Raw genomic sequence first — 23,931 nt, 5'->3', positions numbered from 1 at the left:
ATTTCAGGGCATCTAGACTGGGGCCCAGGCTTCTGGATGCTTTGGAAGCAACCCTGGCGGGGGCGGGGGTTCAAATGTAACCTTACCCCATTTCTTGTGGACCACTCTCCACCAGAGTCCACAGTTAGAGGCCCTCCGTGAGAAACCAGGAGTGGAATTGAAACCACAAGAAAATCCTCTTCCACCGTGATGAACCACCCTGAGGATGCCTGAGGTGGAAGTCTGAAAGGTGGGCCTGGTACCCAACAGTAAGCTGGGGTCCAGCTGCCCACCACCACCCTCGAGGCAAAATTCCAGAGGCGAAGGTTTGGTGAGAAAGAGTCTCTATTCAAAAGCAGTTACTTAAGCCTATCAGTTAAGGCTAAACTCTTGGCACCTGAGTTCTCCTAGGTTTTCCCCTGCTAGCCACCCTCTGCCAGGCTGGCCTTCACCCTAGGCTGTGCCCAGAGTTCCATCCCATTCAGAATACTGTCCGCTGGGAATTGCAGGCATCTGCAGCCCCATCACCCAGCCCCATCACCCAGCCACCCTTGAGGAAGAGCCTGAGAGGGAGCCCAAGAGACAGAGCAGGCCCTCTTTTCATTTCCATTGGCTCTGGAGGCAATCAGCTTCTCAGCCAATCCCGTCCTAGACTGCTTTGCATCTCGCCCCAGCAAACTCCTCCCATAGCCCCTCCTACCTCTCCCCCGTGGTCTTAATCAGGCCTCCCGGTACCACTTCCCCCACTTAACACTTCTGGACCTTTGTATTTTTACAAAGGCAAATGGGTGAAGGTCTCATTCTACTTCCCGCTGGCCATGGGCGTAGTCCTACCTGTCCTCTGGCCCAGAGATTCATACGAGAAAGGGGGTGTGGAGTGGAGGGAGCCTGCACAGGAGAGAGAAGGATCTTGCAAAGTCCAGGTCAGTTGGATATGCCTGGAAAGCCCCGTGGTCGATGCTGGAGGAGATGGCGCCCTTGTTGTGTTCTGGAGGTGACAGATTTGGCAAGAGAGTTAGAAGGCACAATCGAAACTATAACAACTAAATAGCAAAGTCAGGGACTAATTCTACAATGCCTCTGAATAAGAAAACGTGGCTTTCTTGGAGAAAGGGCGTGCAAAGCATGTCACATCGGCCCAAAGCCCGCTTCCCCATTATACTTAACTCAGATTGAGGGGAAATATTGCAGAATTCCCTCCATGTAACACCCCTGGGCAAACTTTTGTCCAAACCACCAGGACAGAAAAGGAAACCAGTTTTAATGTGAAGCCAACAGGCCGCCCATGCTTCACCAACTCAACCACTTAGTCCAGCCAAACCATTCGGGCCCGGGAGGTGGCAGTGCATATGGGCTCGAGGGAGGCCTGTATTGTATAAACAGCCACCCAGGTAATGAGGTCCTAGGCACGTGCCCTAGGAAAACAGAAGTGGGGAAGCACCGGTTCATTCACACAGCAGCACAAACCAGTCTCAGGGCCCACGAGACTACCTTTTGAGAAGACATTTAGCTGCAAGATACAGCAACCATCTGACAAATCCTTCTTGCTCATAAATTGAACACCTGTGTCACAAACCCAGTTTAACTTACAAGTGGGAACTAAATTTTGAAGCCCATTCGCTGCACTAGACCAATGTCCAGCACTAGACGGGGCATTGTGATTTTTCCTAGAATCACCCTCACTGTCCTCAGAGGGACTGCATTAAGTCCAGTTTTAATTTTGCCAGTTCCTTTGAATAAACACGACAAGAGCAACAATTGTTCACAACAGATGGCGAATGACTCTTAAGTCTGCTTCGCTGGAATTCACACAAGGAACTTACAGACTGAGCTCTAGTCTGCCCTTCAGGGCACACAGGCCAAGCCACCCTCCTGCCCTCTGGCTTTTCCCTCAGTACCCATCTTCTGCAAGCCCCTGAGGTTTCGGTCGCATTTTAAGGTTCCTTTGCGCCATCGTTCAGAAAAGCAACCTTCGTCCCTTCCCTAGAAAGACTGCCACGAACCACGCGTGCAACCAGACAAGGCGCCCGGCTCGTTCTCCAGTGCCCTTTGGTTAGCTTTGAAAGTCAATCTCAGTTCCTCACAAGGCTTTCTGGTGACAAGCAGAGCCCAGTCCTGCCCGCTTCAGGCATGACATTCCAATCAAAGCCTTCACAAAACCGCCATCAGAAACTTTATGCCATCTTCAGAATGGCAAATTCTGGAGGGCTCAAGTAGGGAAAAAATACAAAGCTTGAAGGGAAACCCTTAGCCTTCCAATATCCACCAAGATTGTGCTTCTATGCCTTATACCATTCATTGTTTCCTCTCCTGGGGAACAATGTGACCTGTTTAACTCTCCCTGGGAACCTTGATTTTTTTTCCAGAACAGAAACAAAGCAAAATCCAAATGAAAGATAGAGTTCCAAAAGAAGAAGGGGGACTGGAACTAGCCTTAGAATCCTGCCTCATCTCCCACCCATCCTTGTACCCAGTCACACAGGCAACCTAAGTCCCAAATGGCCCAACGCCTCACTGGTACAGGCGCACTCTCGCCTACCAGTGCGTGCACTGGTCTCCTGACCAGACATGGTGTCTTAACCACACAGTCTCAAGGCAGAGAGAAGGGAAGAATTCTGCTCTCTTGCTCCAAACTGGATTCCAGGGGCACCTAATGGCCCTTCCTGGGTCCCAGTGGCAAAGCCATTCTCTCCAGTCAGCTTCACGGTTGGCCTCGCCTAGGTCCCAATGGCCAAACAGCAGACAGAGGATTCCCGATGTACCCAGAGCAGTCAAGTTCAAACCACATTCCCATAAGATCAGAAACCAAGCAAAGAAACCGAGCAAGCAAAGATCAATCATCCCCCAACGTGAGATTTCCTTTTCTCCAGGTTTAAAGTGAATAAAGCAAAAGAAATACCGTCACCCTGTGTTGGGGATCACTGTTCTCTGCCAGAAGGAATTTGAACTCTTCCCCCCAGAGTGCAGGTCCAGCCTTCCCTTTCAGCGTCAACCACAGCAGCAGGGTCTGTGTCCTCCTCAGGTGGTGCCCATTCTACCCGCTGGTGGTGGATCCGGGGCTGGGTTCCCATCCGTTTAGGGAAGAATGCCTCATTACCAGGTCACCCGAGGGACCAGTCCATTGTTCAGCCAGCTGCTGTTCAGGGCCTGGAGTCCTCCAGGTCTTTAGTAAAACCCGGTGTCCTGGCTGGAACGGGTGCCGGAGCTCATAAAATAGGCAGGCGAACCTGCAGCACGCACACTTGTGGGGTTACTGGCTTTGTCTCACGGTCATACAACTGATACCATGACATGAGTAAATCTCAACAGATATTTTACTGACCAAATAAGCCAACTGGTTCTATTTACACGGAACTCGAGGAAATTCAAACCTTATCCGTAGTGGTAGAAAGCACATCAGTGGTGGCCAAGTTACCTACAGCTGAGGTAGGAGATCTGCTTGACTACAGAGGAACACGGGAGAAATGTTTTCATCCTGACTGAAATGGTGATTACATGGGTGTTATTTTCCCTTTCTCGTTGGGGCACTTCCTCTCTCCATTGGCCCTCCTCCTTGTAATGGGCACTTTGATTGGCACCTACTGGGCCTCTCCTTCTCCTTTAGGGTCCTGCTTCCTCTTCCGGCCTCAACTCTGTTTCTAAGAACACCGTGGCCTGCTTTACCGTCCTTGCTTCCCAGGCGTTGTAAACCTTAAAGGCTGGGTCTACCAGCTGGGGGGGATTCATTCCTCGCGCTGCATCTCACTGCTGGGGTTTGCTTCCGATGTTCAGAGCACTTTGCCCTGTGAAGTCGTGTTCACCACTCGCACGTTCTCTGGAGCCTGCGGCTCAGCATCGGAGTGCTTTCTACAGGCTTGCCGTCTCTGTCTCTAAAAAGTCTGAAGGGTCCTCGCCTGGTCGTGGCTGAACAGCAAGTATCGGATTCAGGCCCTTTCGCTTGGGCACCCTCTTCCTAAGCCCTTCCAGTATATACTTCCTGTCATGTTCCCGGAGGGCTTGCCCCCACCACTTGGGTTCCAGTTGGGCTCTGGCAAGGGATTTGCCTCTGCTGGTTTGGGGGTCCCATCACAATTCTCTTGGTGGAGACGCTGGGCCTCTTCGTTAGCCCTGTTTCTAACCAGCCCTCTCTCCCCTGGGTTACCAGGGTGTTTAGGAGTCTGGACATCTGCTCAGTTTAGATGGTAAGTGGCAAAAATGGAGGTGCCATTCTCTGAGGATCCCCCTTGTACTAGGGGTTGGAATTCTTCCCACTCAGGAAGTCTGAAGTGCAGAACGGAGTCTGGGCCCAATGGCAGCCAGCAGGCTGGCCTTGCTAATTCACCCCACCTGCAGGATACTGCCTTGCTCTGGATAGGGACGCTCCTGGCCCAATTGGGTGCCCTGCAAGGTCCTTGAGAGGGAGACCCATCCCTCATCATACAGGGGTGCAGCCCATGGCTCCGTGGTGTGGTCTCTACTTTAGGGGGAAGGGGTGGTGGCGAGGAAGCTCCTCCTACCACCAACCTTGGGTCGCCTGAGTTCAGAATGTCGATGAGGTTTATCTCCTCATTCTTTCTTCCTGTGTCTCACTGTCAGGAAGGGATTTTGAAGCCTTCTCCCTCATCAGATGATCCTCTGTCCCTGGTGAAAGCCTGTTACACCAGGGCATGAATGTATCGCCGTAACAGATTCCACCCCATCTGCCCTGTTGGCGATACTGCTTCAATCGATGGCACAATCACTTAAGGAGCCACACGGGCCACCTGTCCTCACAATCCAAAACATACGGGGGGCCACACAGTGTGACAATACTTAATCAACACCCCCTTGGTCATTGGGTAATAGCAGTAAATGTTCCAGTCCTCCCAAATCCTACCCAGGGGGCTCCCTCTAGGAGCCAGCCCAGAACTACGCTTATTGGCTCTGACGGACAGGCCAAAAGCTGTCATCAGAAAAAATTTTTTTTTAAAATCTGAGAATGGATAAACAAACCGGTATCCACGATTTCGCATTAGCATGTGCTGCTAGCCATTCTCACAAACCGGGTTCCCACACAGTGACCCTCCCAAAGCAGTCCTCACCTGGACCTCATTGCCTCCCACCGGCTAGGCACGTTTCGGTGGCTGGCACCTCGTGTGGGCATGCAGAGGATCTCCCGGACACTGGGGAACCCAGAGTCCCACTCCTGGGGTCGACCAGCCACAGGCAGCTAGGGTCCCCTCTGAAGTGCCATTGCTGGTACCAAAGAATAAGTTGGGGTCCCACTGCCCACCACCACCACCCTCTAGACCAGGGGCGCCAACCTCACTTCCACCGGGGCCACATCAGACTCACAGTTCCCCTCCGAGGACCAAATGTTTTTTTAGGACTGTGTAAATGTAACTACTCCTTAACTAGGGACAGGGAGCTCTACCTTCGGCCCTTTGAAGGGCAACTTCAGGGTTGATGTGGCCCCTGGTTTAAATCAGTTTGACACCCCTGCTCTAGGCAAAATTCCAGAGGCAAGGGTTTGGTGATAAAGGGAGAAGAATCTTTATTCAAAAGGAAAAAAGTCTTTAATCAATAGCTGTTACTAAAGCCTATGAAAGTCTCAGCTTTAATCACTTAAGCCTATCAATTAAGGCTAAACTCTAATACCAGGAAGAGTTCTAGCTTTTCCCTTTTTGTTGTTTTTCTTTTTAGAAAACAATGAGACACTTATTCATAACTCAACCCCCCCACCCCCACTAATCAATAGGGTAAGAGATTAATTATAAACAGTGAGTTCCACCCCAGCCCTATTTCTCCAAGGTTGCACGCTCCAATGGACTCTCCGGAGAGGACACCTGGACGACAGAGGGCTGGTGAGTGCGCCTCCCGTATGGACTCCTGCTGCGTCTTCGGCCACCTCTCCTCTTGCCCTTGGGCGGACCCCGAACAAAACACCAGTCCACGCTGATCGGCTGCCCCATCAAATCCCGGCCGTTGAGCCCCTCCATCGCAGCCTGGGCCTCCCTGTAGGTTTCATACTCCAGCAGAGTATACCCCTTCAGGTATCCTGTACACCTGTCCAGGTTGAGGTGGATGTTTTTTATTTCCCCATAGTCCGCGAATTTGCCACGGATGTCCTCTTCCGTGGCTTCTTCGTGGACTCCAGTGACAAAGAGAATCCAGCCCTCAACAGAGCGCTGAGGGCCGGGTTCATCTCCGTCCTGCTCCACGCTGTCATAACCCTCATGCAGCCGAGCTCGGGGCCCCTCTTTGGAGCCAAAGCCGCGACCCTTCCGCCTCTTTTTTTCTTTCAGCCTGTGGATCCTCTCGTCCCCATCCTCATCCACGGCGAAATCGTCGCCCCCAGCCTCATGAAGATCCAGCACATCCGCCATCTTGCCTTCTTCTTCAGTTTTGGGGGATGGGGGAGGGGGGAGCGGCTCAGCAACACCGCCTTAGTTTACAAAAGAAAAACAACGTAACACAAAAGCTGTACAATTCCGGGGAAATGGCAGGCTTCTGCCTCAGAGCCTGTGCCCTCCAGGACTCCCTTAAGGATAACCCTGCCACCCTCTGCCAGGCGGGCCCGACCCCGGCTGTGCCCAGAGTTCCTTCCCATGCAAAATACCTGTGGTCAGTTGGAGAGCGCAGGCAGCTGCAGCAGGATCTTGAAGCAGCGAGGTCACCTGGCCACAGCATCACCCAGCCACCCGGGTGGAGGAAGAGCCTTAGAGTGAGCCAGCCGGGAGCGGGAGCGGGAAGAGCTCTTAAACCAAAGGGTCAGCCCTCTTGTGATCTCCTTTGGCATTCAGCTTCTCAGCCAATCCCATCCTAGACTGCTTTCCAGGGTCTCCCAGCAGACTCCTCCAACGGCCCCTCCTACTTTCTCCCAGTGATCCAATCAGATCCCCTGTAGCACAGACTCTTCAGTCCCCATCTGGGTTGGCCTCCCCTGAGGCCAAAAAGTTTCCTGGCCAAGGCCCCAGGGCGAGGGCGGCGCCCTCACTTGCAGGATAGCTGGAGATGCTGAAAGGCAGCGACAGCCTTAGCAAAATTTCACCAAGCTCAAATGGAGGGGTGGAAAAGTGAAGAAATGGAGACACTTCCTTGCCTCCGAAGGTAGGGAGCTGCCCAAAGCTGAGAAGTGGAGATGACAGATAATTGGAGAGATCACTTTAAAAAGGGGGCGGGGGGGGGGGGGGCTCAGATTCAGAATGCTGCTGGCTTAGGTGAATTCCGAATTCTCCACCTGAAGGATGAAATTAATGAGATAGAGAAATTAATGTTGATAGAGAAAGGAAACTGGGAGGTCTGGGCCTGATTATGTACAAGTTGCCTCTACAATGAGGGATCACCACGGAAAGGAAGTCCCAGGAAATCAAGTTTCCAAGTACAGGGTCCGGCAGAAGTAAGGCCTGCATGAGTGTGGTTTGTTGCATCCACCAACCTCGAGAACAAATGTCGGAGACTTTCAGAGTTCCAAAGATGTTACTTTATTGGCCAAGTTTAACCTGCACAGGGGCGAACTCTCAAAGTGTCCAGAGACACAGTGCCCGCAAGGGCTGCAAACGAGAGTCGCAGCCAGAGCTTAAAGCAAGCGTTGCACAGAAGCAGATGTGGCAGTTAGCTATTGGCTTACAGAGCCTGCTCGAGGGAACAGGATGGGGTCTAACTCAACTGAGAGGAAAACTTTGAAACTAAACAGATTGCAATCAATTTACAGGATGTTTGCTAGGGACGCAGGCTCCTTGGGGCTGAGACTATTTTTCTTGTTCCCAACATGGTTGGTTGGGTAATAACATGGGTGCAATAACTTAGAGTTTTAATTTGAACATTTCATCTAAAATGTCATGGGGAGTGCTTGAGGGTGGTAGTTATGTTACAGAATTACATGCTTATCATTTTGTAATAAAAGATCTTGTAATTAAAAAAGGGAGTGTTATTTGTGCCGGACCCTGTACTTGGGAGCAGCGACAAATTTGCCCGGTCTTAGGGAGTTATTTGTAAAAGAACCTCCTCTTCCTCCAAGAAAAACATGGGCTGAGCTCATGAAGGCAATCGGTCTTGAATACTATGGTCACCTAGATGAAGAAGGTGGCATTATTGTGCCTTTGGAACAGGAATATGAAAAGAAACTCGGGGCCGAATTAGTGGAAAGTTGGAAAGCAGACAAGCTGGGCCGGCAAGAGGAGGAAGAAGAGGAGGGAAGGGGGTCGACATTTATAGCACAGAATCAACCAGTCATAAAACAGAAGTAACTGAGTGGGCCACAGAGCACTGTGCCAGGCCCCAAAGGGACACTTGGCTGGCTATTGCCCCATGGGATGTGAGCTCAGGGTTGACGCATTTCACTTTTCAAAAGGAGTTGTCACCGAGGAGGAGTCTGATGAAGAAGGCAGCCCGGAGAAGGGAGGGGAAGACAGGCCGGGGAAGCTCCTGGCTCCCGTCCCTGCGCCATCGCAGCGGGAGATCAAGGAGGCGCTTGCACAGAGGAAGAAGACAGAACTGAAGTATGCAAATGAGACGCTGCAGGCCCAGAGAGAAGAGGCCAAAAGGCTCATGGGATCCTCGGGCTGAGTCAGGGCTCTCCTTGGGAACCGGTTGGGAGGTCTTCAGCCCACCCAGCCCTCGCGGTAACGCACAGGGCTCTGCTGTCCTGGGGCTGCAGACCGGCAGGGCTGTGAAGTTTCCTGCTGCTCCTCTTACCTTTTCTTACCTCCTCTGCCGATCTGACGCCAGGAGCTTGCCCCATCCCTCCCTGGCAGGCTTCCTGCCTGCTAACATCTCAGCTGTCGCCTTGGTACAAATATTGTGCTACCGCATGAGCCCACTTCTTTTTATCTTGAGTGTGTAAACCAGGCTGCTAGCTGGCTGCCCGTGTTTTATATAGCTTTCTACTGTCATGTGGGGGGAAGGGTGATCCCGTTACTGGCTACCATTAAAAAATATCGTTTTTCCTAAAAAGACATTATTGGCAACTCCTCCTAAGAAATGAAATGTGTTAACCCCAGCCCTGGCTGGCGTAGCTCAGTGGATTGAGCGCGGGCCTGCGAGCCGCACGATTGCGGTTCGATTCCCAGTCAGGGCACATTCCTGGGTTGCAGGCCAGTTCCCAGCAGGGGGCACTCATGAGAGGCAACCATACATTGATACTTCTCTCCTTCTCTCCTTCCCTTCCCCTCTAAAGATAAATACATAATCTTTTTAAAAAATGGAATGTGTCAACCCTGAGCTCACGTCCCACGTGGCAATAGCCAGCCAGAGCTGACCATTTGGGGCCTGGCACAGTGCTCTGTGGCCCACTCAGTTACTTCTGTTTTATGACTGGTTCTGTAGAGAGCCATTTTTATTCAAGGTTTTTGTATGGGGGGAGGGGAAATCACTGGTATTGAACAGTAAGTTGAAGTCCTGCTGCCCACTGTCACCCTGGAGGCAAAATTCCAGAGGCAAAGGTTTGGTGATAAAGGAAAAATCTTTATTCATGCCCTGGTTGGTTTGGCTCAGTGGATTGAGCGCCGGCCTGTGAACCAAAAAGTCACCAGTTCGGTTCCCGGCCAGGGCGCATGGCTGGGGTGTGGCCCAGGTTCCCCAGTTGGGGCCATGTGGGAGGCAACTGATCTGTATATCTCTTACACAGTGATGTTTCTCTTTCTCCCTACGTTCCCCTCTCTCTAAACGTGAATAAATAAAATCTTTAAAATCTTTATTTAAAAGTAGTTACTTAAGCCTATCAAGTCACAGCTTTAATCACTTAAGCCTTTCGGAGGTCGTCTGGTCCAGAACACCCAAAGAATAACCCTGCCACCCTCTGCCCAGCCAGCCCCAAGCCTAGGCTGTGCCCGGAGTTCCTTCCCATGCAAAATACCGTCCGTTGGGAAACGCAGGCAGCTGCAGCACTGGGGCTGCAGCAGCACCATCCAGGCTGACCACCCAGGCTCCCCATCGCCTAGACGAACTCCTTCTCCCCAGAGATCTGGTCAGATGTCTCTGTATCAGGCCTGTGGCTTTGGCTGTGTGGGAAGATGGATGTAGGTTTACAGTCCCTGCGTGTTGGACGTGGAAGGCCCTCCCAGACGTGCAGTCAGTAACAGCGTTTCCGGAGGGATTACAGACGCAGTATCCGAGCCACCAGCTTGAACTGACAGCTGAATTTGATCGGAAACACTGAGGTGTGGGGTTCTTGAGCTTCCAGGCCTGGGATTTCTCAGCCATTAAGTACTAAATGCCTCTGTGCCTAACTTGGAGCTGCCTGGGGGAGGGAGGGCTGAAGTATTAGCAGGCGGGAGGTCAGTTCAAAGCCCACGTGACTTCCTGGCTCCACCCTGCCAAACTCCACCCACCCCAGAAGCCTCCATTCTGGTCTCCACCCCACCAAATCCCACTCATGCCCTAAGGCCCGATTCTAGTCTCCACAAAGGAGCTTTGCCTAATTCCTACAGCCCTAATTTATGAGCACATGATTGCATTAGCAAACGAGAATACACACCCAAGTGCCACCGGCCTCAGTGAACTGACCCAGTGCACTGACCCATTCAAGTTCAGTTCACAGTCTGACTTCACACAGGCCTGGATCGGAGAACCCAGCTCCACTTTAGAAGGGATGGGACGGAGGCTGGGGACACAGGGTGGCCCTCTGTGCTGGGCAGTGACGAGGAAAGGAGAGGAAATATTGCTAAAATCCAGATAATGTCTGGAGTTCAGTTTGTACTAATATTACCAAAGCTAATTTCTTAGTTTTGATAAACGCATTGTCAACTGATGGTCTTCGGCACCAGTTCAGCGCCCACAGGATCCCGAATTGAGGGTGCAGTGAAGACGAAAACTTTATTCAGTGCAGAACAGCTCAGCGGCGAAACTGATATGGAACTCAAGAGTTGGAAAACCTTAGTTTGAGTAATAGCTAATAAGCTTAGTAATCAATGCCTGTAAAAGCTGTTGTTCCAGGAACTGAAGGGATGACCCACCCTGACTCCGGGTGACCCTAAGCAGTTCCACCTTCTTGCCTTAGGAGGATTACAAGCCACTCAATATCTGGGCCACTGCACTCTAGGGTGAGAATGCTGAATCCAATGAACTTTTCCCTGAATTCCAAACCCCTTACCTACACTTTGTTCTCCTAATAAAAAGGGCCATTTCAAAATGGAATTTAAGATGGTCTGCTAGGGTATGAACCTGCCATCTTCTCAGATCGCCGGCCACCTGAATAAAGTGCCCATAAAGATTCAATCCCTGTCTCTATTTATTGGGTTTCGTAGTGACAGGAAGCCCGAACCCAGAGTCTTTTCCGGTTTCAATACAGCAAGGCTGTGGGACTGCTCAGTGGGTTATAGCTCATCATGAGACAGCACAGCCATAAGGCTGCCCTGGACCAAGGGGGTCCTGGGGCGAGGCCCCTCAGGCAGCTTCAGCTGCTTCCTCCGCTCTGCACCGGTCAGCCTCAGGCTGCTTCGGCCTCTCCCTGGCTTCTGTGCCAGTCTGCTCTGCTCCAGCTCCAGCCAGGAAAATGGCCCGCGGGCTTTGGAAGAGAGGGAAAGGAGACTCCCAGAGCTAAGCCAGAGGGGAGCTGACTTATATAAACAGAAGTCCCTGCCCCTGGTCTCTGATTGGTTCATTCTCCTTCCCAATGAGGACTCCAAATTCTTGCATTTTGGTTGGTCCAAAAAAACCACTGTCTTTATTGGTTGGAATGGAATTGCTCTGATTGGTCAGTGAGGATGTTGGGGGGGGCATAGCTGGGCAGCTCCCATTGGACCCGCAAACCTCAGTTCTACTGACTGACATGAGATCCCAGGAAGTCCGCTATCAGGGCTGGCTCAGATGGCAGAAATACAGTGCAGGCAGGCAGGTCATTTGCACCATGTCCTAGCTGTGAGGGTTTCGGGAAAACCTGCCTCATGAGCTGATGCGAAGCCCTGTTTTCTCATCCATGAAAGGGGGATGTTGATTCTTACAGCATCAGCATAAGAATTACGTGTTCTTAAAAATGACAGCGTCAGTTCCTGAGACCTGTTGCATCATGACGACTACTGTTTCCCAACATCATTCACCATTATTGCCCCAAGTGGAAAAGAGTCTTCTAGAAAGTTTCCCAGTCGAGCTGGGAAAAGGTTGTAACTCTTGATGACTTTATTTTTGAGGCGCAAGTCAGAAATTCTGTAGCAACAGTAAACCCAGACCTGGGAAAAGTCTGAAATCTCCCATGTCCCGGGGAAAAAAAGGTTCATAAGTCTTCCGAGTAGCCTGCCCAGTCTGAAAGCCGAGAGCTCCGTATTTTCCTGGGAGGAAGAAGGAAATCTCATGATAAATAGATATGTCTGTTTCAGTCGGAGCATCATGGGAATTTAATGAGGCCTTCCAGCCATGTCAGGGCCATCGCACGTGAGTGCGTGGTGACTCTCCGGGCTGGCAGGGCTGACGGCTCCCACACCGGCCCGTGGTCACATGACCACATCTGCCTTCCTGAGCATCGTTCCTGACCTGAGTAAATAATGGCTCTTTAATCAATACCAGACCGCGCCTCTCTCTCGCCCAGCGACCACCTCGCCAGCACAAGGCTTCCTCCTGTGCCTGCAGGCTTTTGTGTTGGGGGTCCAGGGGGTCTTTGTCTACACGTTCTAAAAGCCGCTCCTTCAGAGTGTCACCTCTCTCTGAGTTTGTCTCTCAGCACAAGCCAGCCCGCCTGTTTGAAGGCAGGAATGGGAAGGCAGGTTGCTGAGACTCCCCTGTCTGCCCTGACTTTGCAAGTGGGCGACTGGCTGGCCCTGACCTTGGTCCTTCTACAGGATTATTCCAAAGCTCAGATTCCATGAGAGGCATAAGCAGAGACATTTGAGAAGCATGAGCTTCCATGCTTTCCGGAACACCCTTCTTTGTTGGCAGGGAAGAGTAAAAAGACCTACTTTCTGTTGTAAAAAAATAATAACACAATTAACTAAGCGATGTTCAACCCAGCTGGGTTAATGCCAACTGATCGTATTTTCCTGGTATTTGTGGCAAGACTTGTAGGAACAGCCAGGATGGTGTGAAGCAGGCTCCAGTCACTCCCACCAGAAACCCTAGCAACCCCTCGCCCCAGCCAGTGGAGGGCCTGCAGAGCCTCTCTCTGCGGACTCCAAAGGACAAGAAGCCAGCAGGAGACCTCCTTCTCCCCCAAGGAGCAGCCCGGCCCACCTCCGCCTTTCCAGAAGGGCCCCAATTTCCTGACTCCTCATGGTCCCTGAGGTCCTACAGCCTGGATCTGGCCAGCCCACAGCCCCCCAGCAGGCCATCGGTCACTACCTCTGGGGGAGAAGTGAGGGGACAGGCTGGGTCACCTTCTCTCACCGAGACTCAAGAGATCCTGACCCCCACCACCCCCTGCTCCAGTTCACAGCTCTCGCTGCCTCTCCCAGAAGAGCTGCCTCTTCCCATCTGCCTGTTTGTGTCTCTGCAGTGCCCCCCTCCCCGGGGGTCACAGGACACGACAGCCCACGTGTTGTAACTATGCACTGTTCTGAAGACACAAACGTGATGTGAAGTGTAAAGGCTCTACCTCGGTGTGTGTCTCTCTTGTGGGCCCCTGGCCAGGCTGGTCTCTGTAACCTTATTCACTTCTCTGAGCCTCAGTTTCCTCATCTGTAAAATGGGGGGGTGATAGTGCCCATCTCCCAGGCTTCCTCTGAGTCTGAAATAACCAAACGCACCGCCAGGCAGTGAGACGAGTGCCTGGCCCATTGCGTTACAAAAAGACTAATTTTATAAAACCTCCCGGAACCTTTACAAAACCCTCATATAGGAAGGAGCTGATCGTCTCCCCGTCACGGATGGAGAAAGAAGCCAGCCCGGAGCTCCGTGCTCACGGGTCACACGGCCAGCAAGGGGCAGCCTCAGATTTCCGAGGCTCGGTTGTCGGACGCGGGTCTTTGCCCATATACCCAGGTTAATCCAGTGCCTGGCTGGTTTGACTGACTTGCTCAAAGAGAGAAACCATCTTGCCTCTTGTTCCTTCCGCATTCTGCAGGAACACTATCCATCAAGCTCAACGCTATCGTTCAGACTACTGGTATTTTTTGTCTCCACTGCTCCTCAGCCGGGCTATTGTCCTACAAAACAGCTTAAGACCTTATCTGGTGATCTACCAGTTAATTAAAACACCAGGAAGAGGTGCCATGTTCAATCCGGGTAGCTCTCGGCCTTGCGGACCTTGTGTAGCTCTGGTCTTCAAAGAGCTACGGGACTCACTGTGTTCCGAGCACGTCTCCAAGTTCTCTGCCGATGTTAATGTCTCCGGGTCTCAGTGTCCCCAGCTGGAGAGAAAGAAAAGGGAGTCGCTTTGGGGACTGAGTTCTCTTTCTTGTACAAGAGGGTCCCATAGTAAGAGATGAAACTAGGATGTGAAGCCTGCCTGCCACTCTGGCTCCTGGTTCATCTTGGGACCAGCGAAGCCCCTTCCTGGCCCTTCATTTCCAAGCCTTCTGTGAGAGCCAAGTGCACCATGGGGCCCAGGCAAGGTGGGCACGTCTGGCAGCGGGCAGTATGTTTGTTATTTCTGCCCCACCTTCGGGAGTGAGTGTGGCTGGGCCTATGGAAGACGTTGAGTAATAACCGGAGAAAGGCCCGCTCTGGTTCCCAAATAAACAGGCGCGTGAGTGATGAGGGCACCCCCTTCCCTCCCACCGCCCCACCCCCACCCCCACCCAGGGCAGCTGCTGCCACCAGCACTGTGCGCGCGTTTCTTACACGAGGGTGAGTAAACACCACCCAGACCCACTTCAAAAGGCTCCTTGGGCAGCCGCCGAGGGGGCAGCTGCTGCTGATGGAACCGACGTGCCTTTGGGGGGCTGGGCTTAGGCAGAGGGGCTGGGGTGGCCTCCGGTAACAGACGGCCCCAAGATGTCCAAATACATCAGTGTGGAGGCCTCAAAGGCCCAGAGAATGAGAGCAGGAAAAATAAATAATTCCGTTATCTCTGATGAATTTTTGCCTTTGATCTCATTCCCCCCGTTCTCCTTCCATTGCTCTTTCTCCCCACCCCCTTCCCTGATTTTTCTCTCCCCACTACCTTTTTTTTTTTAAACCTTTCCTCGTGCTTTGATTTATGCCTCAAACCGTTCCACGAGGCTGACGTCCCCTGATGAATTGGTGGGGTTGTTCTGTTCTGAGACCCCGAGCAGGCAGCTGGGAAGGGGCCAGGATAAGGGTTGGATGGTTCCTTCCCAACAGGGAAAGACCTGACTCCAGTGAGGGGCGCTGCAGAGGCGCCGGGCGCACCCGGGCACCTAGAGCTGGGCCAGCCTCTGCTCCCACTGGTCTCTTCTTGAGCTTGAGCCAACCTGGGCGTGGAGAGAAGGACGCTTTCCTGCTGCCCCTTCCTCCCCTGCGGGTTATTCATTCTGAAACCATTACGTGCTCGCTGTGTTCCAGGCTCAAGGAATCGGGGGGGGGCGAGGGTGGCCACAATCTAGAGGAGCCCAGGGGAGATGCTCTCGATCTCAATCAGGGCAAGATCATGCCCAGGTCTCAGGCTTTGGAGCTGCCCGCGTTCAAGTTCAAGCTCTGCACTTTACTAGCTGTGTGATGTTCATTTAAGAAAACTACCCAACCCCTCTGTGCTCCAGTTTCCTCACACATAAAATAGGGTAACGGGGTTTGTATCATAGAATTAAACGAGTTAATATAAAAAGCATTTGACAGCAGCCATGGGGATGCCAAGCACATTTCTATCACCTACTAGTGGGGCAGACATCAGGAAAAGATGAGGATCCCCAGGAGTAGCTAACAGAGACATATACTAGCGGGAGGCTTCGGGGAAAGCTGGTGGGGATCAAAGAAGCATAGAACAGCATATACAAAGGTCCTGGGGTTGACACATATAAGGAATTAAAAGCCAGTGCCATTCGAACCCAGAAATCTAGTGGGGTGGGAGAGTGTTGACATCCGGGGGCTGGTGGCAGTCTCACAGGACAGGACCGGGAGCTTGGCTTTCACCCAGGTAGCATGAAGCAAGGCGAGCAATGAGACGCCTGTTTAAAAGTCTCCTGTGGCTGGTGCCTAGGAGTGGGGACTCAGGTGGAGGCCGGGAAAGCAGATACATTATTGAAGTTGTCCAAATGGGAAGGGAGGGTGATGCCGGTGGCTCAAAGGAGGACAGCAGCCTCTGTCACTCTCCTTGAAAGAGAGCGATGAGGCAGTGTCCACGGACCTCAACGAGAGTTGACTGAACAGAGCTGGGGGGAAAGGTGGTCTCCTGGGTTTGGGAGCAACGGGCGTTGGTGGTGGCGTGGATTGCATGGAGGGAAGACCGACGGTGTGTTTTCTGTTCGATTCGCCAAGTGGCAAAGAAGCCCGTGGAGCAGCTGAGCTCATCTTGGGACGCACCCAAGCAGGAGAGCTGTGGGGCCAGAGCCAACAAGACCGATCAGAGTCTGTGCGGGGCAGCGGCTGTGTTCTCCGGGCAGGAGAAACTCCAGGCAGCCGAAGCCTGACTTCAGGAAATGATAGTGATGGTGGCCAAACTGCAGTGCATGCTGGGACTTTTAAAAAGCGCTCGTGCCTGGCTCCCACCCCCAGACATTGACTTAATTAGTACGAGATGTGACTTAGCCTCGGGTTTTTATTTTAAAGCTCCCAGGTGATTCTAACGTGGAGCAAATCTGGGAACCACTGCAATAAAAACTCACACGTTAGGTTTGGGCCAAGCACTGTGTTAATAGATGACATGCCCTGACTTGTATAGCTGCAAAAACCTCTTGGAGGCGTTTCTCCATCTGTCAGGGGGAGATGGGACTGACTATTTTGTAAGGTGAAATAATTGCCCAAAACGACACACCTGATAGGGGGGTCATGTTTGAACTCGAGTCGTCTGGCTCCGTGCAATGGGCTCAGCACCGCTGCCCGACACGGCCTTCCCACTCCGGGCCTGAAGAAGGTTGGGGAGCAGTGTTTGAAGAATGCCGCCTCGGAGATTCCTCCAGAGTTCCCACGGGGCCCCCGGGACTCAGCACTGGGAGTGGGCATGGGTGGGAGGCACCCAGCGGGGGTCTTCACCATCAGAGTTGGTGGCGAAGTTCCTCCTTGTCTGGTCTCACACAGGCTGCCTGGGTTTGGTGGCGAGAGACACTTGGTGGGTGGCATCCAAGGAAGAGACACTGGATTTAGCCAGTGCTTGTTGTCAGCATCGTCCAAGGGAGTCACGCCCCTGGTACGGATTTTTGCCTAAATGACCTCTAAGTCCTTAACACTTCAGTTTTATGGTTGGCTATTAGGGAGGCCAAAGACGTTGTACTACTGAAGTTTCCTGCCTGTCACAGGCACCCTACTCTTGGTAGGCTGGCCTTGGCTTTGGCTGCGTTGTGGCCTCCCCTGTATCAGAATCTACCATAACTATGCAGTATGATGCTTCCGATTGCATTTTTATACTGTTATATAAATCACAAGTTTTCCATTTTGCTTTGGGCATTTGATGGCTTTCTGTCTCGGGCAAGGATGTGCAGTGCTACTGTAAGACATCCTTGGACGTGGCTCCTGGTGCTAGGAGTGGAATTGCTGGACCACAGAGCGTAGAGATCTTCACCTTGACTTTGTGAATAAGGCCAACCCAGTTTCCAGAGCAGACTGGGTCCTCCTGCCACCATTGGTTCTTGGGAACCGCTGAGCCACGCCTCTGCTGACACTCGTCTACCCGGCAGCGGCCGGCTTCCCCATTCCAGCATGTCCTCCACTCCTTATGGTCCTCCCTCTCTGCTCCATCGTTCCTTCCGTGGTCTTCGCTTGCTCTTCCAACTTCTCCAAGGGAGGGAGAGGCGGGATCCCCATTTAATGGGTAAGCAAACTGAGGGCTCACCCAAGTCACAGGGGTGGAAGGGGCAGACCCAGATCTCATGACCACCCTTCACCCAGTAACAGGCACCCCTTCAAGAATCACGGTCCCCCAACTGTGAATGAGCGTCCCCTATGTCCCCTAGAGTGGGTAGCAGAGTGGAACCTTCTGCAGGTGGGAGTGACTTTCCTCGGAGGCATTTGACTCAATTCTAAAAGTTGAAGGTGGTATGGTTTTGTGGCTTCCATAATTCCAGACTATTCCAAAGCTAGTTCCATACTTGGGGAGACAGGGTGGCCGTCCAATCCGGGACTGTGAGAAGTTGACCCTTGAGAATGAGACTGCGTGGTGCAAGGGCTGACACCATTCATAGCCATGTGGCCTGGGGCAGGTTTCCCAACCTGGCTGAGCCTGAGTTTCCTCCATCCGAAAGTGGAAACAGTAGCGTCTTGCCGCTGGTCCTGGTGAGGATTAGATAAAACCACAGCACGTGGTCAGACGCTTTTATTAGGACCTTTGGAACATGCCGCACGCCACCAGCACTTCAAAAAGAAAAGAGGGTGTATTTGAGGAAGTAACCTAATTCTAGCAGTTAGGGTGTCAATGTTGAGCAATTTTTATTCTTGATCACTCACAGATTCCCCCAGCCGGAATTATGAAGAGAGAGAGTGTGTGTGTGTGTGTGTGTGTGTGTGTGTGTTTGGGGGAGTTGCTAAGAATGGCAGAGAGGGGCAGCCAAAGGGCCACCTTGATTCCAGTGTGGTCTGTTCTTGTGACAGTCACCCCATGTCCACATGTCCTGCCTGCTAGTCCATCAACTGAGAATGAAATTCTAAATGGATAAGATCCCAAACAAAGGATACAATAAACCCAATTAGAGAGACGGGTAAAAGTAGAAAAGGTTAAAATAACAGAATTAGAGTAAAACCACTCCCTGGACTAGGTTAAAGCCTCTCCCTGCACTCCCTCGCTAGGACTTCTCCCAGCTGGAATTGACATGTGTGTCCTAACCCTGCCCCTGGGCGCACGGGAGGGGCTGCGTGCGGAGACCGAGTTCTCAGGGCTGGGTCCCAGCACCCAGTACGTGCTCACTGAGCCTCTTCTGCTGCTTGCAGTGTTATTCAATGAGACCCCTAAATCCAAACGTCTCCAGGGAAAGGATGGCGCAAAGCCGAGACCCTGACCTAAGGCATGAGCTAAGATGTCACACGATGTCATCAGGTAGGAAATGAGGAGGAGGTAGGTGGCACAGTTATAAGGCTGAGAAACTAAAAACTGAATCAGGGTATCAGTCTTGGTTTCTTATTCCTTTGCATTTTTAAGCCCCTATATGACCTTCTAGGTTCAGAGTCCTAGACTTTCTCAGACGAAGATAGCTTGACTCCAGAAGGAAGAGTCGTCTGCGGCTCTGCTTCCCCCAGGTTCGCGTTATCACTAGAGGCCACTCTCTCCTGACTTTCAGTGGAGCAGGACCCTTTTGCATGGTCACCTCATGCCTCCAGAGGGGACCTTGGGCACCAAGTGCTCAGCTTCTCTTGGCAAATCTCCTTCCATCAGATGGAGATTAAAAAAAAACAGATGCACGCCCACAATCCCCAAGTGGGTGTGTGTGCATGCGCACGTACAATTGCAGCTTCTCTTCTAGAAAATCTCTCTTCCTTCCTGGCTTAGGTGGTAGAACCTGCTGCAGAGACTTCCTCTTTATGAGATGTTTCCTACCCCAACCGGTTGGCACCAGCCTCAAAAGGCCCTGCAGTTTCTAGGGGAGTGGAGGCAGGGGAGGGTCGGGACTGGTCAGGGCAGAAAAGGAAGGCAGGCGCGCTGGCCCGTGGTTGCATGGGGTCTGCTGCACTTGAGTGTCTAGAATCCTTCATCTACAAAGCACCAGGTGACCCCACGGGAGAGAGACTTCAGCATGGGGGTCCGGCTGGCCGTGGTGTGAATAGGCAAGGGGATCGTGGGGTGGCCGAGAATGCAATAAGCTGCCAAGGTCAGATGGCTGACCTCTGGATGGATTTCAGCTTGTTCTCACCACTCACCAGCAGTTTGAACTTGGGGACCTGCTACCAAACTCACCCAGCTCACTGCTTGGAGTGTCCCATTCAAGAACAAGACGTGGTTGTCACAAGGTAGTTTTATTTACTTGCAGCAAGTTAAGGAACAGAGGACCCGTATCCAAAGCTCTGTCTCCCTGAAGGGGGGGCTAAACCGTTGCTTATAGATACACTATCTGGTCAATTACACGTTGATTTCTTCTCTGCGGTGGCCTACATTCATCCCTCCGAGTTCCGGTCAGGCTCACCTATCTGTTGCACAATATAGTGCCACATCTTCATTTGTAGCAAGAACAGCATTTGGTAAGCATGGCCCTGGCCTTGAGACCCTTGTCCTAACCAACAGTCCCTCGTTGTCTCCCCAAGCCTTCTTTTTCTCTCCTGTAAAATGGCAATCACCAGACCATGAAATAGTAGTTCATGTAGCTGTCGGAATTAAACAAATTCAGAGAAGGTAAAGGGCTTTGACCCCCACGTGCCAGACTCAGAGTAGCATTTATTGCATTATTCCTCCAGTGCTTGATATTTGCTGGCTTGTGTGACTTGGAAATTGAAGTGAAATCCTCAGAATCAAATCAAAGGGAGAGTAGATATTTCTCCCTGGAGGCTGTAGTGAGGATCAGATGAGGTTTGTTCAGACTCAGTATTGCCACATGCCTGGACTTCAGAGGCCATGAAGCTGGACTTAAACCCTGGACCCTTCACACAGTCTGTGGCTTTGGGCAATGACCTCCCTGGGTGGGCGATGCCTCAGTTTCTTTACCTGAAAAATGGGAATAACAAGACCTCGAGGTGCTGCCAGGAGGGTTAGCTGAGACCATGCTTGGCCCGTGATAAAACCTCTGCAAACAGAATCTGAAATGATGTGTATGAAAGATGTGTTTAAGACAGAAAATGAAGGGATAAAAGAACAAAATCTCACGACGAGTCGGGCATTATAGTTAAATGCGCACCTGGCATCTTCCTCTTTTCTCTGGGCACCTCCTCTCCAACCACACCCCACACTCTCTCTCCATCCCTCTCCTGGGAGAAGAAAGGACTCCCAGTGGAGAAGCACCCAGCCCATCTGCTTCAAAACTCAGGGAAGGATGCCAAACTGCCTCCCGTGCTGGGGCCTCGCCGCCTCTGATAAGAAGGCTGGAGAGAGGTGAATTGTGAAAATTAAACAAATCCTGGCGCCTTTGAAAGGTCACCCGGCTCTGAGGTTGGCCGTCCTGTCTGTGATAGATGGCAGGGCGGGCCAGCAGGAAGAAGGGAGCCCTAGGAGCAGATAGAACCCATGTCTGGGCAGCTAGAGAGTGGGTCCCAGGAGGTCACGGCCAGCAGGTAGACAGCCAGCTGCTGAGATGTTGGAGGGATCTCCTATGAAGCTGGCCTTTTGCAAGAGCCCTGGAGCATCTACACAGCACTCAGAGTGGAGGAATTCCTACCCCTACCTGGAAGAACTCACTTTCGAGGGAAAAGTTAGCACCTTTCTCTTGCCCCGCAGCAGACTAGGGTACACTCTCTGGAGGGTGGGTGTCTGTTCTCTCAGCGGCAATGCAGGAGGAGGAGGAGGATGGTGCTGGGGGGGTCCTGCTGCCTCGCGGCATGCGGCTGCCCCATCCACAGCAATCTGTTTGAGACTCGCCACGCCCACCACTCCCCCGGCACTGGACGAGGGGTTTGGGCTGCACTGTTTTCCAGCAGCTTGCATCTGTGCACAGGGGGGAGAAGGTCCACCCTGCGCCCTGCTGTGCCAGGTGAGAGGGAAGACAGGGGCCACACCAGGAGAGCGGAGGGAGGAAGCCCAACTCTTGGCTCCACTGTACTGAAAGCTCCCCACTGTCTTATGGCTGAAACCGCACAGCTGGCAGGCTGCATGGCAGCCCCGTGCCAGGAATAGGTTCTTCCATGGTCCCCATTTGACAAATGACCCAGCAGAGGCTCTGGGTCCTGGCGCTGCCTGTCCCTAGCTGTGTAGCCTAGAGGTCCCTGCTCCTAATGGCGATACATTACTGCATCCCCCCTCTCGGCCCGTGGCATTGTATGCACTGGTCGGGGGTCCCCATTCCTCTACACAACCACTGCTAACGACCCTGAAATCCAGGAGAGAAGGAAGGCAGAGCATTCTCCTTTCACGGACTAGAGGCTTGTAGAACCTCAATGCCCAGTGCCTGTTCAGCCCACCCCCCATCATGGACTTAGGGGGTGTCAGTGCCTCCGTTGTGAGAAGGACACAAATCTTCCCTGTGCACCCAGTGGGTCAGAGAGCCACAGGGGACATGGACTCCTGAATGTCCTCTGGAAATGGATACGGACATGGCCGAAAGCAGTCACCCCCTGCCCTTTCCCATGATCACAAACCATATGTAGGGGTGATGCATACATCATGTGTCACATTCACTTATGCATGCATTTTACATTACACAATACATAATATATAAATATACTACACCCATATCTACACAGCCATACATGCTGACATGTGTATGTATATGAACGAATGTGTACATATATGAGCACCGGTAGATACATACATGTATATGAACGGATAGGCGAATGATATGGGTTGCCTTAATCAAATGCGATGCCACAAAACATACTTCTCCATGGCTCCCGGCTCAGTGTGATAGGACTTTCTACGTGGTGAACACACATGGTGTGGCTTCACCGGCAGGAGGCGCACAGGCGAGCTGGAGAGCCCCTCTCCCACGGACGTTCCGTATTCCTCTGTGGTCCGCCACCTTCCGTTTGTATCTATATTACTAGGAAAGGAGGCGAAGGAGTGATGTTTCCCACCTGCCATTCGTGGAGTCAAACTGCTGCCTACAAATTGGGAGCAGAGGGGTCGGGTGAAGGTCATAGGACAAGAGTCTGTCCCTTTGGCTCCTTGGGTCAGTTCAGGCAACAAGGAAGACCCCAATGGTCGAGTCACATGTGTGCGGCTGGGATATTGTTGCAAGAAGAACATGGGCTGTGGAGTCATGCTGTGACCCCAGACACCCCCCCATCACCCTCACTCACTGTGCCCTTAAGTCATTTCATCCCCCTCAGTCTCAATGTTCTCATGTGGGTAAGGAAGATAATACCCATCATTCAATACTTTAAGTTTATATGATTATGGAAGCCTTAATATGGATCAACTCGAACTACCAATTCCTATCAGGGCATGAAGGCGTATTCATGTCTCATCGGTACCGTTTCTCACCCTCCAGGTTACTTCCGACCCCTTGACTGTGTTTAATAGCCATTGCTGAGTGTGCCACTATCTGAAATTATGCGTCAGGAAAGATGGTTTCCAAAAACGATCTCCAATCATTCTTCTCCTCCCTGTGTGCACCTGCCACCCCTCGAAGCAAGAGGTGTGTTCTTTTCCCCTCTTCTTGAGTGCAGGCTGACCCCGGGATTCTCTTTAATCAACAGAGCATGGAGGAAGTGACCTTCTGGGAGTCTGGAGCCCTCAGGAGGACTTGAGGTGCTGCTTTCTCTTCTCGAAGCCCAGCCCTTCCTTCCGTGGTGTAAGGAAGTCCGAGCTGGACCACTCAATGACGAGAGACCTCAGAGGACAGGAAGCGATCTCGGCGTTCCAGCCAAACCACCAGGTAGACGCGGGCATGTGAATGACTCCAGCTGCCATCACGTAAGGCAGAAGAACCACCCCGCTGAGCCCTGTTCAAAGGCCAGACCCAAAGTATAATTAACAATCAGCGTTGTTTCAAGCTACTAAGTTTGGGGCTGTTTGCTAGTCTGCAGTCATTTGCTTCCTTTCACCAGGACGTAAGTCCAAATACCAGGATTTTAGGTTTGTTTCCCTTGTATCCCTGGGTCTAGCAGGGCACCTGGTACTTGATAATTCCTTAAGTATTTCAATAGATGGCTGAAGCCATTCTTTCAAATAGAGACGGTATCTTGTATTAGTTTCTAGGCTATGAAGTCCCTGCCCTCTTGTTGATTAGGGTCAAGTGTGTACATTCTTCATCTGAAATTACCTATTCCTGTTTCATAAGGGCAGACAGACAGACACAAAGCAGGACCATGAGGCAGGGTGGCCTGGGCTTGTCATCACACTTAACCAGGCAGCCAGACGTGCACAGGTCCCCTTTCCAAAGGGTACACTTCTCGCCCAATTCTGGACCTGCTGCACCCCCACGCCTCCCCTACCTGTGACTG

General features: G+C 52.0%; 1 protein-coding gene and 1 pseudogene across 1 annotated transcript; one reads left to right on the top strand and one right to left on the bottom strand.

The window, feature by feature from the left end:
- Positions 1-5,550: 5,550 nt before the first annotated feature.
- Positions 5,551-6,326, bottom strand: LOC118991351 (RNA-binding protein 8A-like). Its single transcript, XM_037052611.1, has one exon. The coding sequence runs from the start codon at positions 6,321-6,323 to the stop codon at positions 5,736-5,738; it is 588 nt and encodes a 195-aa protein (XP_036908506.1). The 5' UTR covers positions 6,324-6,326; the 3' UTR covers positions 5,551-5,735.
- A 110-nt stretch (positions 6,327-6,436) lies between these two features.
- LOC118991333 (pre-mRNA-splicing factor ISY1 homolog) lies at positions 6,437-8,537 on the top strand (annotated as a pseudogene).
- Positions 8,538-23,931: the final 15,394 nt, after the last annotated feature.

Source organism: Sturnira hondurensis, unplaced genomic scaffold (assembly GCF_014824575.4).
Source record: "Sturnira hondurensis isolate 20B ecotype Veracruz unplaced genomic scaffold, ASM1482457v3 Scaffold0007406, whole genome shotgun sequence".
Classification (NCBI taxonomy): Eukaryota; Metazoa; Chordata; class Mammalia; order Chiroptera; family Phyllostomidae; genus Sturnira; species Sturnira hondurensis.
Note: the sequence above shows the minus strand (reverse complement) of the source record. Positions and strands in the feature narration are given on the sequence as shown.